The sequence below is a fragment of the Pagrus major genome, chromosome 10 (genome assembly GCF_040436345.1).
Source record: "Pagrus major chromosome 10, Pma_NU_1.0".
NCBI classification, from domain to species: domain Eukaryota; kingdom Metazoa; phylum Chordata; class Actinopteri; order Spariformes; family Sparidae; genus Pagrus; species Pagrus major.
In genome coordinates, this window is record NC_133224.1 from 18,508,155 (window position 1) to 18,522,997 (window position 14,843).

A 14,843-nucleotide genomic window follows, 5' to 3' on the forward strand; every position below is an offset into this window, starting at 1 on the left:
CTGTATTGTGCAAAAGAGCCAACGTGGCAAATCATCTTTTGCAATAGAGCGTTAGAGCTTGTCTCTCGTCGAGAACACCCGGGCCATTTCTGCCAACCGTCTGTCAATTCCAAAGCTAACGCCATCAGGATGCTTTTTCTGCTTTTTCTGCTTTTCTGTCATGCTGAAGTCAGGAGCCTCACTTCCTGTTGTTACAGTTTTTCATCTCGGGTGAACAAATGTCATCTACTTGCATCACAGTAACCTGAAACATTCATCTTTGCCAGAAGGAAAGATGTGATTTAAGGAAACATTTATGAAAAGCTGGACACGTTCCTTTCTCCAAAATTATAACAGAGCCTTATAACATTTTTTTGTATGCATTTTTGTCAAGTTAGATGAGAAGCATCACTCTCATATCTATACAGCATAGAGCCAGCAGCTGGTCACTTTAGCTTTGTATAAAGACTGGAAATAAAGGAGATCAGCCAGCCAGGCTCTGTCCAAAGATAAGGCAATCCTCCTACCAGCACCTCTAAAGCTCATCAGTGTGTGTAATCAGTATAAAGATCAAGTGTTGAAACCAATTCTTGGCTTGGGTTCAGTACCTTCCTGGATTCTACCTAGCAAACCTGTTTCCAGTGTTTATGATTAGGTAAGTTGGCCGCAGCTTCAGAGTAGTATCGATCTTCTCATCTGATGCTTTGCAAGAACTTGAATGAGCATATTTTACCAAATCTTGAATTATTCCCTTAAACTCAAGCTTCTTTTTCTGCACAGTAAGTTAAAAAAAAAAAAGAAAGAAAGAAAATCAAAGAAAGCCCAATATACACTCAGGGTCTTCATTATGGCGCTTTCCAAAGCTAGCAACCCCCAATGCAGATGTGAGTCAGTTCCAGTGCCTGGAGGCAGAAACACGGAGGTAAGGCTGCTTAGCTGCAGCAAAACATCCACCCAAAAACAGCCACTGCATCGGCTCACACACCAAGTGATGCCAAGTCCTTCATTTCACACAGATTCAGGTTTTCTAAGATATGTCTGTGGTTTGCAGAACGGGGCCCATACTGTTCATCAGGGGACCAATTTGTTTTCTACAGCGTTTATCTGCTTCATTTCCTCCTGCCTGTCAGGGTTGTGCTCACTGAGCTGTACAGTGGTTTTACACAACAGTCATTCTAGTTTTGTGTTGTGTGTGAACACTAGGAGTTTCACATGCGTCTCTTCAGTACCCCTGCAGGCTGTTTGAACAGTGTTAGTTCTTCTGGCTAGTTCCTGTTGATGTATTCCTCCCAAAAACAGCCTGCATCCCTGAGCAGACCACAAACCCCACAATTTCCTGTCATCATAATACACCATTCATTGTGCAAATGTGCACACCGAAAAAGTGGAGAAATGAATGCACTTTTCTGATTGCAGGTGCATGACACCACAGACATTTTTCGATTCCCTTACTTGAGATTGAGGCACGCCTAACATCTGCAGCCCAGAAGGATTCCCCGCCAACTGAAATCTTAAGTAATCACACCAATGTAATCACCATCACTGCTAATTCACTGCCTTTAGTAATTACTATACGAGCCAAGATGCAGCAGCCAGTGAGCTTTCGATCCGCCCTCACTGGAGGTTCATCCACTACTGTGTTTCACCCTGACTGATTTAATTCCAGCCACAGCTTGATTTATACCTCCTCAGGTCCGACACTTTCCCTCGCCAGCAACCTTCCCCTCCTGTGTCTCCTACTCCTCTGCTGCTGCCTCTCCGTTCTGCATTTCAGCCATGCCTTTAAAGGTGAGGAGAGCAGAGTGCAGTGACAGACTGAGATTTTACATGGTCTGTGCCCTTTCATGGGAGCTGAAGAGGTGACGGAGGGGCAGGAAGATACAAGGAGGGACAGAGAAGGAGCAGAGATGATATTTACGTTTAAATAAGTTTACCAAGGTTCAAGCAAAATCCTGATATACACCCTTTACCCATTACGAGATGTCACATCCAGGCACAATTAGATCTTTTATTACCTCTGCCAACGAGGTTATGCTTTTACCATTTGTCTATCTGTTTGTTTGTCGGTTGCTTAGTTGTTTGGTTGGTTGGTTTGTCAGCAAGATTACACAAAAACTACTGAACAGATTTCCATGAAACTTTGATGGAGGCTGGGTCTCAGCCCAGAATAGACCCCATTAACTTTTAGTGCGGATCTGGATAAAGGGACACATCTAGGAATTTCTTCTCACTTTATTTGTCATTGTGAGATAGAGTGTTTTTCGACCTGTTTGTTAATTTCCCAGATTAATGAACCTGATGTAAAAAATCAGGCTTATTTAGGCGACTGCTATCTGTGAGTGAATACAATTTAATGTGGCTCATAGATCTGTTGAGTGCCAGTCTAGTTGTCAGTTTAGGATCACTGTGTCAGTGTACACTGGGAGTAAAACCAAATCTGATGTTGCACGCCTTTAAATTCCCTTTTCTGCTGTTTAAATAAGCTGAAAAAACACTCCCAACACAGGTCAGAGAAAACTTCTCCAGCACTCTCCAGTTTTAATGAATGACTCCAAATATGCTTGGTGTGATTTCGATCCAGGAGATGAAGTGCGAAAGGTTGACGCAGGTAATTAGGAGTGTAGTACAGGGACTGTGGGGGAATAGATTGGAGCAGCTAATGAAAAGTGCGATAGAGGCAGAAAGTGCATCGGACCGTGCACCCCGGTGATGGCGAACATCCAGCACACATGTCTGGCTGAGCTGTCGCTCTCGTCCGCTCCCTGTAATTATAGAGTTTTGTTTCCCTCTTCCTCACTATGTCCCTCTGTGTTGCCTTCGTTTTATTCCTTCCTCTCCTCCTCCTCCTCCTCGTCCACTCAGATTTTCTTGGTCCTTTGACGTAAAGCAGCGGCAGCCCCACACAATAGATCCAATTATGGCTGGCTTTTCTGATAAGTGCAACAACACTGCTGCAGGTTGAGGTGGACGAGGTGGCTGGAAATGATGCTAAATACCAAGGGTGGCTGCTCCAGAGGGCCTGAAGTAATTGCACTGCGGCAGCGAAGGAGAGAAAGGAGAAATAGAGATGCAGAGGCTTTTTTCTTTTTATCTCTTCTACATGATTTTACCCCAATACTGGAGGCTCTTTGAATCCTTGAAAACCATGCTATATCTTTCAAGTCGAGCACCACTTCAATTGTTGTGCATGTGAGATGAGGAGGCCATGGGTTGCTTTGAGTTGACTGATGATAAAAAAAAAAATAAAGCTCTGGTCTGATAAAATGGACTTTTGTTGACAGATTTGTCTGTGTGGGCACTGCACATATCAGGGCTGATGTTGGTGGTTGCCTCATTTGCATTCTCTCAAGCAGATGCCGATCTGTATGAACAAGCGCACACAAAGCAAGCCTGTCCGACATTCAAAATAGGAACAGTTAATCAGCAACGCAGCTCCGGCCAAAGCAGCCACACTGAAAAACACTGAAGTGACTTTTCTGCCTCCCACAAGGATGTGCTGGGCTGCCACACTACAGCTGCTAAGACTTTCAGATTTCCAGAGAGGCAGCCAGTCACAGCTTACAAGTCAAATCCCACTGCTCTGACACCAAAAACATGGGTGGATAAGGCAGGGGTGAAGTCGGCTAGGATGCTGCAGCACAAGTAATCAGCAGCCCCGACACTCAAAGATGCCTCCTAATCCCTGCTGCTCTGGGGGCGGTGAGAGAAAATCACCTTGAATCACTGCAGTCAGACAGCTGCAGCCTGTCTGAGAGAGCAGGTAATGAGGGGGCTGACTGAACAGAAATAAAGCGGGGACGGTAAGTGTGACCTCTCACTTGTTTAACCCAGCAGCTAGGGCTGAGCTGGGATGTGGCCTCGACTGTTACTCTCCAGTCACTGAGGAGTCTCATCATCACAAACGCATTGATTGGTTATTAGAGGAGCTGCTTAGGGGGCCTTGACAGTCAGTGTCAGTGGTGTTTGATGAATCCCTCAGCAAGCTATCGGGCATGAAACGATGAATGAGGGTTGAAAGGAGATGTTCAGATTGAGCTTTAGCATCCCTCCTCCCCTCCTCTTGCCAGAGGGGTCAAGCCATAACTTTGCATGTCACTGGACTTTTGTTTACCATCATTCTCAAGGAAGCAGGTTAAAGACCCTGCCACTCCCTCAATCTAATTTTAGGAACAGGCGTTCCTCCATCCGCCTCTGCTATGCTCTGTGATGCTCCTCTTCCTGAAAATGACCGTGCACAGGCCCGTTGATTCTATTAGTTCAACTAGTAGATATCTGACAGCTGTAGCTGCAGCCCCTGTCTTCTACAAGTCTGAGCAGCACAGCTGGGAGCACTTTTTTTTCCCCAACACAAAGTAAAAAACGCATTCATGACACACTAATGAGTCAACATGAGATTTTGACATTGCTGTGGTTGATGGTGCAACCAGGCAAGTCCTCACCTGATTGTATCTGCTGTTGCAACACAATAGCACATTTTGACACTGATGTAACTGATCCTGGAGTGATCCAGGCACAAAACATCACTGGGTTTCCATGCGTAAAAAATATATATGAGCTCAAGTGGCCTCAGTTCTGTACTAACATTCAAGTTATGACACATGACTTACCTTTAGAGTCTGAAGGGTCCCATGCTCTGAGAGAAGAGGCTACAGTGATTTGTGGAGGGATCACTGAGATGAAAAGCGTTACATCACCAGCACCACCGAACTCAGAACGCCTGCTTGGCTTCGGAGTGGGATCACCAGGTCATGCGGAGAGAGGCGCAGATGATCGAAACCCAGAAGAAGTCATCACACTTCGGATCCTTCTTCGGAGTTGATGCTGACGGTCCTCTGGATGAGCTATGCGGGTAATTTCTCTTACGGCACATTAACCCCACAATGCGCACAAGTCCTGTCGCGGCGCACTCGGCAGCAAGTTAAGGATGTGTGTTGGTGTAGCGGGAGCAGCTGAGCTCAGTCATCTGGTCGCAGCTGGACCGCGTGCCTGCCTTCTGCTCATGTTCCAGCTGTGCAGCTCACAATCACACACTGCAGAGCCACAGTCCCGCCTATTGGTAGTATCACAGCAACACCACATGTTCACATGCTTATTGTGTACGTGCTGCTACGTACCATTACACACACATAACAATCTCTGCGTCATTAAAGCGTGTGGGCAATCATAAATCATCCCCCGACAGCCTCAGACATCAGACATGTCTACACTTCTACTATTGTGCTGCCTTCAAGTACACTTAATAAACTTCAAAAAAATGAGATTTTAAGTGAAGATTGCATTTTCAGTGAATTTTTAAGAGAGAGCTCACGTGCTGTCAAACAAGAGGTGCTGCAGTGGAAGAATGGAGACTGGATGCATTTTATTCAGGCTCATCAAAAGGCTGCCATAATTAATATATCTTATATTTTAATGTTCACTGTCATAGATTGCACATTCAGTACACATACCTGTTGCTACAACATAGGGTTCTGCCCCCTTCATAACGTCACATGCTGCGTTCGGGTGCTGCAGGATAAAGTGGGTGATAACCCCAAACATAAAATCCAGGATGGATTGCCAAGGTAATTTAAGCATGGCAGCAACCTAAATGGTAGGTTGTACGAATATTGAATGGGACAACACTTGATTATAAAAGGAAAAAAAATATGACAGGATAAACATAGTTTTTTCTCTTGGTTTGCATGAATAACGAAAGCTTGTATAATTCTAGAAAAACAATTCACCGTGTTAGATAAATATATCGCTCACAGTATCACAATAGAATATTAGATTGACTTCCCAGATTAAATTGATATTGATAAGATATAGTGATCGACTAGTAGCATAACCTGGTCAACACACTGTTCTGTAGTCTTTTTAATGCTGGCAGGTCAAGCGCACTTGAGTAGAATTTGCGATATTTCCGACAGCAATTGAAGGCAGCAACATATAGTCCTGCCCTACCAGGAAGACTAAATGGATCCTGAAGTCGCTGTAGGTGCTGTTTATTTACTGTAGGCTTCATAAAAATGAAGTTGTAAGTCGAACATGACTGTAAAAGAGAGAAAAGTTTACGAAAGCGAAAAGAACCAGTTAAATATATCGAGTTAAACGACTTCTAGTCCCGCTGAGGTATGTCTGTGGAGTAGTTCTAGTTGTCAATATTGTGAAAATAGTCATTATACTTTCATTTTGTGTCTGTCTCTATGATAACACCTTTAAACATTTTGTAGCCTATATAATAGCTATGAAAAATGAAAATCTGCTGTAAGATGTCACAATATAATGACTGAAGTAATTAAAAGTAGATATGTAACCATATAGTAACTGTCAAACCTTATAGACACAGTGGATTTTTTATAAACAGATGTTTTACCCACATGTTTAATGGGAATACAAGCACATCAGTAAAGGTGTACACTTCACAAGACTCCAAATGGATTTTTATTTTATTTTTTTTATTTGTCATCTCATTTATTAATTTATGTGAGAATTCATGTATTTTTTGACTCATATTTTGAAATGTATAAATACCTGATAGTGCAATCCTTTCTCCACACCAGTCTGGACCACCCGTGGGTTTCCCCTTGTTGACTCACTCCCCTTCCTCCTGTCCCTGTATTGGGAGTGAGTCACCCGTGGGTTTCCCCTTGTTGACTCACTCCCAATACAGGGACAGGAGGAAGGGGCCAAGAAAGGAGGAAATCCGTTCATCCCAGGCAACAGCTACAGCATCTGTTTACTAGAATGGACAGCCAAGAGGTGGGGGATTTACTGGAAGAGTGTCTCAGAGCAGTGGCAGCAGCTCCACAGTCCACCCAGCCTACAGAGCCAGAGAAGCTGAGCTACCTCAGCTGCAGAGGTCAGACACAAGATGGTGCTGTTTGTTCAGTTTTAATTTGGGGATTGGAGGAAATCAGATTGGGATTTGTTTGAAGAGATTTGGTGGTGGAATTTTACTCACAGAAGATCCACACATATGGTTTGTGTTGAGAATGAGGGACAGAGCCTTTTTTTTTTTTTTACAAACAGTCCCTGAATACAATATGATGTTGTCATGAATTTGAGGAGATTTTCTTTTGTTTAACCCAGTCCTTCTGCCTTCCCAGTGTCCACATACAAAATGTCTCAACCAAAAGAAGAAAGGACAGAAAAGTTGAACACCAAAAAGAAAAAAACAGCGCACTTTTGTTTTGATTTTGACATGAATTGTATCCTGCTATTAATCCCAAAATAAAACTGAAGCCTAAAACTAAGTCATGATGTGATTCTGCATGTGGGAAGTTAGTCTTATCCTCACTATTTGAAACCCTGTACTCAGCATTTTGTAAATTATGTTGATAAGACGAATTTGCTGGCCATTGAAAGCAACAGGTGGTTAGATAAGAGCAAAATAACAATCTGTGCAACTTTTCCTGAATGAAGGTGATATTGTAGAAAGTCTCCTTGTGAAGCCTTGACTAAAATTATTCCCTCCTGCAACAAAAGGTTTAATACGTATCTCTTGTTTTATTCAGACTCACTATGTGCAGAGCTGGCCTCCCTCCTGCAGGAGGCAATGGAAATGAAGTGGCCCTTTGTGCCGGAGAAGTGGCAGTACAAGCAGTCAGTCAGTGCCAGTGACAAGACCAACCTCAGTGTTCTCATCAGCAAGCACCTATCTCAGCTGCTGGTAATACCACACAGCTAATTCAAGGTTTCCTTGTGGCCTTACACATATTTCCTAAATATTTTTACTGTGTTGCCAGGCTGTTCTAAAAGTTTCCATCGTGGCTCAGGAGGCACGCACGTCACTGGCGGTGGTCTTCTTAGTCGATCGCTTCCTCTACTGGAAGGACGAGTCCAGCCGGCTGCTGAAGATCACCAAGCTGCTCCACAGACGCCACCCTGACACCCCTGTAGCCCCCCAGCTGGTCATACGTCAGGCCAGAGTCTACCTTAACTCTGGTACAGTGGTGGAGAAGTGGGGTTGAGTGTATGGGGCTGGTGATGATACTTCATTACTGTTATTGTCTTTGTGGGAAGCCACTGACGCTAAATAAATGTGAATGGATGAATGGATTACACTTCCTAATCATTGTTTAGGGTAATAATAATGAGTGATAGAAATGTTTTCATACAGTTATGTGATGTTTTGTTTTGTCTACAGAGTGAATTAAATGTGAACATTATAATCATCTTCTCTACAGGCAAACTACAGAAGGCAGAATACATACTGAGCAGTCTCATTAACAGTAGTGGGGCCACAGGTAGGACTCATTAATTGCCTTTAATCATGTACATTGGACAAAAATATGAATGCAACAATTTCGAGTTAAAGTAAAAGATATGAGGATTTTTTCTGTGCACACAAAGGCTTATTTCTCTCAAATTTTGAGCACAAATTAGGTGTTCTTGAGCACTTCTCCGTTGTCAGGATAATCCATCCACCTGACAGGTGTGGCAAATCAAGATGCTGATTAAACAGCATGATTAATGCATACAGATGTCACATGATTTGAGGGAGTATGCAATTGGTATGCCAACTGCACCAAAGTTCACCAAAGCATTCGCCCATGACTTTAATGTTCAAGTCACTACCAAACTGTCTACAATGTTGTTTCTGGGAAATATCAAAAGTCAAAAGTTCATGATCTTTTACTTCAAAAAGACAAGAAAACATGTCATGTTTACATTTTTGTTCAGTGTAATTCATTTTAATCTGATTAAAGCTTTGTCTCATAATACAGGTTGTTGGGTGTACCACTCTGAAAGTGACCGGGTTCTTGTACAGGCTGTTAGTGTTCAAGTGCGTGGAATGATTTTGCAAAAGCTGGGTAAGACCTTTTCCTGAATGAAATAAAATAATCTACTCCGCTGATACACAGAGATTATGGTTGATGTGTGTTCTGTTTCAGGCCTGTGGCTACAGGCTGCAGAGTTAATCTGGGCCTCTCTGGTCGGCTACTATGCACTTCCTCAGCCTGATAAAAAGGTAGCCCAGACAACCACAATACAGCCATCACAGCTGACACATCATGAGCTTGTAAACATGCAAATCCCAGTTTACACACTGCTCTACATGGCTGTATATTTTACAGGGCATTGGAACCTCTCTAGGCATACTGGCCAACATATTGGTGTCCATGAATGATGAGGACTTCCACGCTTTTAGGTCCAATCCAGATATTGATTTGGTAAGTCCAAATGATATAATGTTGTTTTGTATCTCATTGGCTATGAATGATTTTCTTTTCCTTGTCTGATTGTTGGAGCAGTCTTTACTTGGGGACAGGAGTCACCGTCTTCTTTCAGCAGCCCAGGCAGCAAAGATTGCGGTTGTATACAGCCAGTACACTTCCCTCTATGTGCTGACCAATGTGGTGAGTTGCTCATTGACAGGTATCTGCCACGGCTCACAAATTCCTGCAGTTGACATGAATCAACTCCCCATTGGATGTCGAACAGTAATTTAATGTTCCTGTGAAGTCAGTTAGTTTGCTGCGAGTTACAATCCGAGTTCTGTTCTTTTAGCCTTTACATTGAAGTAAATCGACACCATTAAAGTTCACCCAGAAATGAAAATTCAGTCATTATCTACTCACCTCCATGCTGATAGAAAGTCAGGTGAAGTTTCTGGAGTGTTGCAGCATTCTCCTAAACAACTGAAGTAGATTTGGATTTTAAAGAACAACCAAAAAAAAAAACACAAAATGACTCCATACAGCTCGTCCAGCATAACCCAAGCCCAGAGATCCCACATTAATTTCAAAAGACATTATTTACGCCCTCAACTCGTGTCCAAGCTCGTGCACCCATTTCAGACGGGCTGCACGCTAACACTATTAGCATAGCAGCTACTGTTAGGATTTCAGCTTAAGAAAGGTTGTAAATAACAATTTGGGTTCTTGGGGTTGCTGCAGACTTGGTGTATGCCGCAGGAGCTGTATGGAGCCATTTTATCTATTTTTTGGTTGTTTTTTTACATTTTAAAACAAGTCTCTATCTACTCCACTTGTTTAGGAGACTGCTGCAATGCTGTTATGCTGTGAAGCTCCAAAAAATGTTGTGGGCTACATCATTTCACCTGACTTTTCTTCCATACAAGTGTAATAATGACAGAATGGTAAATTAGCTATTAGCAGTGTGTAGAGACTGTCACTGGATTTCCTGGATTCTAACGAAAAATTGAAAATGCAATGATTTTTAAGTTCTGGAGTTACAAGGATCTTTTTTTTTATTATTTCTAATCAGATTTATAGACATTTATTCACAATGTAAATTGATAATGATCATCAAAGTGTAGGTCACAATGAATCTTGAGTATCACGTCTCCATGTGAGACGCAGAGGTCCCAGAGGCATGCATAAATAAACTCTGGCTGCTTTCTTCTCCAGGCAACTCAGGGGACCTGCTTGTTATCGTACAGTTTCTCAGCAGAGTGCCCTGCCTCTCAAAGGCAGTATTTCCTCCTGCAGGCTAGAGAGGCATTTACAATTGGCCTGCTCACCAAAGCAGAGGGCGAATCAGTCACCAGCAAGCAGGAGCTTCACACCTTCCTCAAGGCTGCCTACTCCCTCACTGTCGCTCACAAATGGCTCGGCGCTCCTCAAGAGGTCGTGGCGCAGGCAACTCAAGCTTGCCAAAAAGCGTTAGCAAATTTCTATGATTATGATGCGGACACCCATGACAAAGACAGCCTCTGCGCTGAAATCATGCGCCTGGTCACCAAAGTCAAACTTCTGTTGCAAGTGGAGCCTTTCCTTAATTCTGACAAGGGGTCTTTTATCCCTGACAGCTACAGAAACATCAAAGACACGTCGGTAAACTTCACTCTGGAAGGTTTCGCTAAGGTGATGCAGAGATTCCAAAAGTATCACGCATCACTCTGTGAGGCAACCAACACAAATTGTAAGGGCACTAAAGACGAGATAGATGGGGCAAGGCTTTGTATAACTGCATTTGGGACAACCATCGGTACACTCAACACGGAATGTAGCACTGAGGCTCGCAAAGTGTCCAAAGGTGCATCCAAAGGAGAGGAACCACAACAGAAAGGCTCTAAGTCATCTGCTGTGCACCCAGCTCAAAGGTCTGACCTGTGTACCACTCTAGAAAGCACAGACAACCTTGGCTCATCTTGGCAGAACTTCTCCTTGAGTGGTTCAGGTTCTCCTAGGCCCAGCAGTAGTGGCTACACAGGAAGTATCGCCATTGAACACGGAGCAAACAACCAGAACTGTCTGACCACTGAGGTAGATGATGATAGGTCAGACAGCATGACACAATCTGCTCATAAAAACAAGAAGTGGAACTTGCAAGGTTCTAACTCTGCTGTCAGTTCCCATACCGTCCCAAGATCTGCAATACCTGCCACTTCCTCCTCCAGTGGGAGAAGTGATTTAGAGAAGTTTGAAGTGATGCAAGCTGGAATAGAGACACTGGGAACTGAGGAGAATTGGATGACTGATGTTGTTAGTGGGCCGCTGAAACCATCAGCAGCTGAAGCAGCAGCACAATCCTTGTCCCAGCTAGCTCTCAAAACATCCTCAAGCTCCCTCAGCGACAGTTTCGGTTCCCAGTCCTCATGGGAGAAAATCTCAGCTGACCTTAACTCCCCCACAAACAGAAAACCACAGAGAAATAGCCTGTTTAAAGCAGGATCCGGCCAAAGCAGCAAGTCCACAGAGTCTGATGAAAGCTTCTTCCTCTTGGAAACACTTGATACTGAAAGCAGTGAATCAGCTCATGATCCCACGTACAAAATCCAAACACCTGGGTCTGAATTCAGAGACTTGTCAAAGCCACGACCTCTGGTGAGCCTTCGTGTTGATCCAAATATGGACACAGAACTCGACTCAGTATCTGTAAAACCTGCTACCAAGAACTCCTCAGCAGGCCGCCACACAAACACTTCCCAAATTGTCCCAGATCAGTGTGCTTCCACTGAAACCTCCACAGAGAGTTCATTTGAGATGCTGGAGGAGAATCAGAGTGGACACCAACTCAGTGAAGTCACGTCTACAGAAAAAGCGAATGTCCCTCAGAGAAAGAACCCGTTGTGCTACAGCTGCCTACAGCACAGCTTTTTAGCTGGTGTTGTCCCTGAGAAACAGTATTTGTTGTCACAGCAGGACTACCAAGCCTTACTAGCTGGAGTTTGCCATGAGTGTCTGCTGAAGAGACTGCAAAGTGATAAGACACGATTCAAACTCAAGAAGGACAACACTGCCTACAGTAAGTTTGAACTAACATTGTTGTTTAATTCAAAGTCGACGTTACCCAACGATGCAACTAAGCCACTGAGTGACATCACTTGAGGCAATATATATCATATTACATGCAAGACAAGTAAACACACTTCAGTGTGTAGAATTGGTGGAGTTACCCTTTAAGTGGTGAACAAAACATTGTTTGCAACTATCTGCTAATTTCTGAATGTCATCTCTATCAGGTGCTCTTCACTTGAAGTTCTCAAAGGTCACAGGGCTGTGGACAGCCAGGGAGACCTGCGTTTACATTGGCGAGCCAATGGGGATGCAGGGCAATCAGAGAAAGGCAATATGGGTGCAATTTTTACATCAGGAGGAAAGGTTGAGCAGGTAATGAGCTACACAGTTCAAGGCACATCCTGAACTTAATGTCCTTTAATCTCACTTTAACTGTGAATGTATGTCTTTAGCTATGTGGGGAAAGATTACCTGGAGCCAAAGGAGATCCAGTTTCACCTGAAAGATGTGGAGAGACAGATGACAGCCCAGTACTATGTGACTGAATTCAACAAGAGTCTTTACGACAAGGAAGTCATGGCTCAGATCTTCTTCATTCCATCGGAAGCACTACTGGTGAGGCCAAGTCGTAAAAACAAGAAAAGGAAACCTAAAATAATAATGGTTATAATAATTTAATTTAATACTTTGACGCAGATGCGACATTAAGATGAACATGACTTCATTCATGAATACATCTTTAATAAGACCCCATACACATACATACATAACTTCAGGAGCAGCAGAGTGGAGGATAGCCAGCAGCAGTCTGAAATAATACCACAGTACACCCTCCAGTTGTTAGTTTACGGCTAGAAATGTAATCTCATAACAGTTGCAGAGCCAATATTTTGTTGGTTATAAGTCTAGAATGTACTTTGAGCTTTAAAAAGGGGAATTGAGAAATTATGATACAGATTTTATCTTAGTGGTGATTATTCTCGATTGTCTCTGCTCTTCTCTGAATGAATTGAACCAAAATGTTGGCATTGATACCTCTGCTGAGTATTTTACTTACTATCATGTTCTAACACCACATTTAATTACACGTAGAAACATAGTCAGGTCAGGTCAGAAGAAATTTATACTACACAAATGCACATAACTGTATTTTTCAGCCATATTAATGAGTTGTGTCGAAGTGAGGCCATGTATATTTTCTTATTTCCCTCTTGTTTTCTGTACTTGCCAATAGATTTTGAATGGAAATGAGATTGTGGGCTGTGTAACAGTGGAGCCCTACATGCTTGGAGACTTTGTCAAACTGACCAACAACAAAGAAAAGAAGAACAAGAGTTTCCAGGCTACAGACTATGGCCTTGCCTTTGGACACTTCACCTACTTGTTGTCTGACCACCAAGAAGTTGTTGTTGACCTACAAGGTGTGTCTGTGTGACTGATCACTGAAATCCCTGATAGTAGTGACATGACTTTCCACAGGTTGTCTTGTCGTATTAGAAAAAGGCTCTCTGAAATAGTTACATTTTATCTTTAAAATTAAATATTTTTTCACAGGGTGGGTGACAGCCAATGGCAAAGGACTGACCTACCTCACTGACCCCCAGATTCACTCCACCAAGACTCCCAAAGGCCCCGCCAACTTTGCTGCCAAAGGCCTCACATACTTCCTTGAAGAGCAACATGGACCGGAGTGCAACGACATTTGCCAGCTGCTCAAACTACCACCAGTGGGTAGACAGACACATGCTCTGCCTACTTGAAACCTTGAGGAGATGTTTAGTTTTTGTGTTAAAAACTAAGTGAAAAATGTATAAATATTTTTTCTGCTTATGCAAGTTTCTAAAATAAACAGCTTTTAGCCTAACACTAAGTCTTTTAAGTACTTCTTATTTTAAACTCAGCAGTACAGAGTTTACAAATGGTAGCTGATGGGTTATATGAAAACTATAAAAAAAATTAAAAAATTAAATCAACAAAATTATGTATATAGTTTATAACTACATTATATCTGTGGTGCTGAATATTTAAACCATGAACTTAGATGAAATTATATTTTTTCCACAGGCCAGTCTTACAGGTGTTTATGATAAATGTCATTCACAAAGACCTGAAAAATGAACTTTGTGTGATTAACAGAATTGCAAGCTAAAACATATCAAAGTTTATTTGCCTGCTGCAATAAAAAATAAAATACTTATGTTTTGCCTCGGGAGTAAAGTCATTGTTATCTTTCACTGTCTCTTCACTATGTGGCTGGATTGCTGTCTAACTGGACAGGCAGTGCAGGAATCACCTGATACTGTGACAATTAAATGTCACGCGTAAAGCTGATCATTTTTGACAAATCTCCATCATCAGCACAGAAGTGACTTTCAAAATGTTTTGCAAATGAAGACAAACTTGTCGTCATCTTTATTCAAACATCATGTGGTTGTGACGGATTTGGTGGAAGCGAATGCAATAAAGTAGACGCTGTAAAATCTATGAATAGAAGGTCGAACGATACAATATTAACCAACCACAGCTCAGTCAGTCAGGTGACTGTTGCTTACCTTTGGGTCAGTTAACCTTTTAATGTGTAAGTGGGTTTGCCATTGACAAACATTTATTCAAAAATGTCTTATTATATCACAGTTAGATTTTGATAACAAAGTTTTGTTCTGTTCTTTTTATCAT

General features: G+C 42.6%; 2 protein-coding genes across 2 annotated transcripts in view; one reads left to right on the forward strand and one right to left on the reverse strand.

Annotated features, from left to right (window-relative positions):
* LOC141003822 (RAS guanyl-releasing protein 2) overlaps positions 1-5,161 on the reverse strand; it is a 41,513-nt gene extending 36,352 nt beyond the window's left edge. Inside the window, exon 1 of the mRNA XM_073475287.1 lies at positions 4,587-5,161. The gene's annotated coding sequence lies outside the window, so the exon portion shown is untranslated. The remainder of the gene's footprint in view (positions 1-4,586) is intronic.
* A 793-nt stretch (positions 5,162-5,954) lies between these two features.
* On the forward strand, positions 5,955-14,364 carry alpk1 (alpha-kinase 1). The gene is made up of 14 exons (XM_073475650.1): positions 5,955-6,090; positions 6,522-6,820; positions 7,476-7,630; positions 7,707-7,905; positions 8,148-8,207; positions 8,688-8,774; positions 8,856-8,932; positions 9,039-9,134; positions 9,216-9,320; positions 10,335-12,174; positions 12,392-12,539; positions 12,620-12,782; positions 13,402-13,588; positions 13,722-14,364. Exons 2-14 carry the CDS (start codon positions 6,706-6,708, stop codon positions 13,925-13,927), a joined length of 3,438 nt encoding a protein of 1,145 aa, XP_073331751.1. The 5' UTR covers positions 5,955-6,090; positions 6,522-6,705; the 3' UTR covers positions 13,928-14,364.
* Positions 14,365-14,843: the final 479 nt, after the last annotated feature.

Excerpts from the sequence above, each read along its gene's own strand:
- alpk1 (XM_073475650.1), top strand. The coding sequence starts at position 6,706 with ATGGACAGCCAAGAGGTGGGGGATTTACTGGAAGAGTGTCTCAGAGCA. Across the intron at positions 7,906-8,147 it reads CAGAGTCTACCTTAACTCTG|GCAAACTACAGAAGGCAGAA; the intron begins GTACAGTGGTGG and ends TCTTCTCTACAG. Across the intron at positions 9,321-10,334 it reads TCTATGTGCTGACCAATGTG|GCAACTCAGGGGACCTGCTT; the intron begins GTGAGTTGCTCA and ends TTTCTTCTCCAG.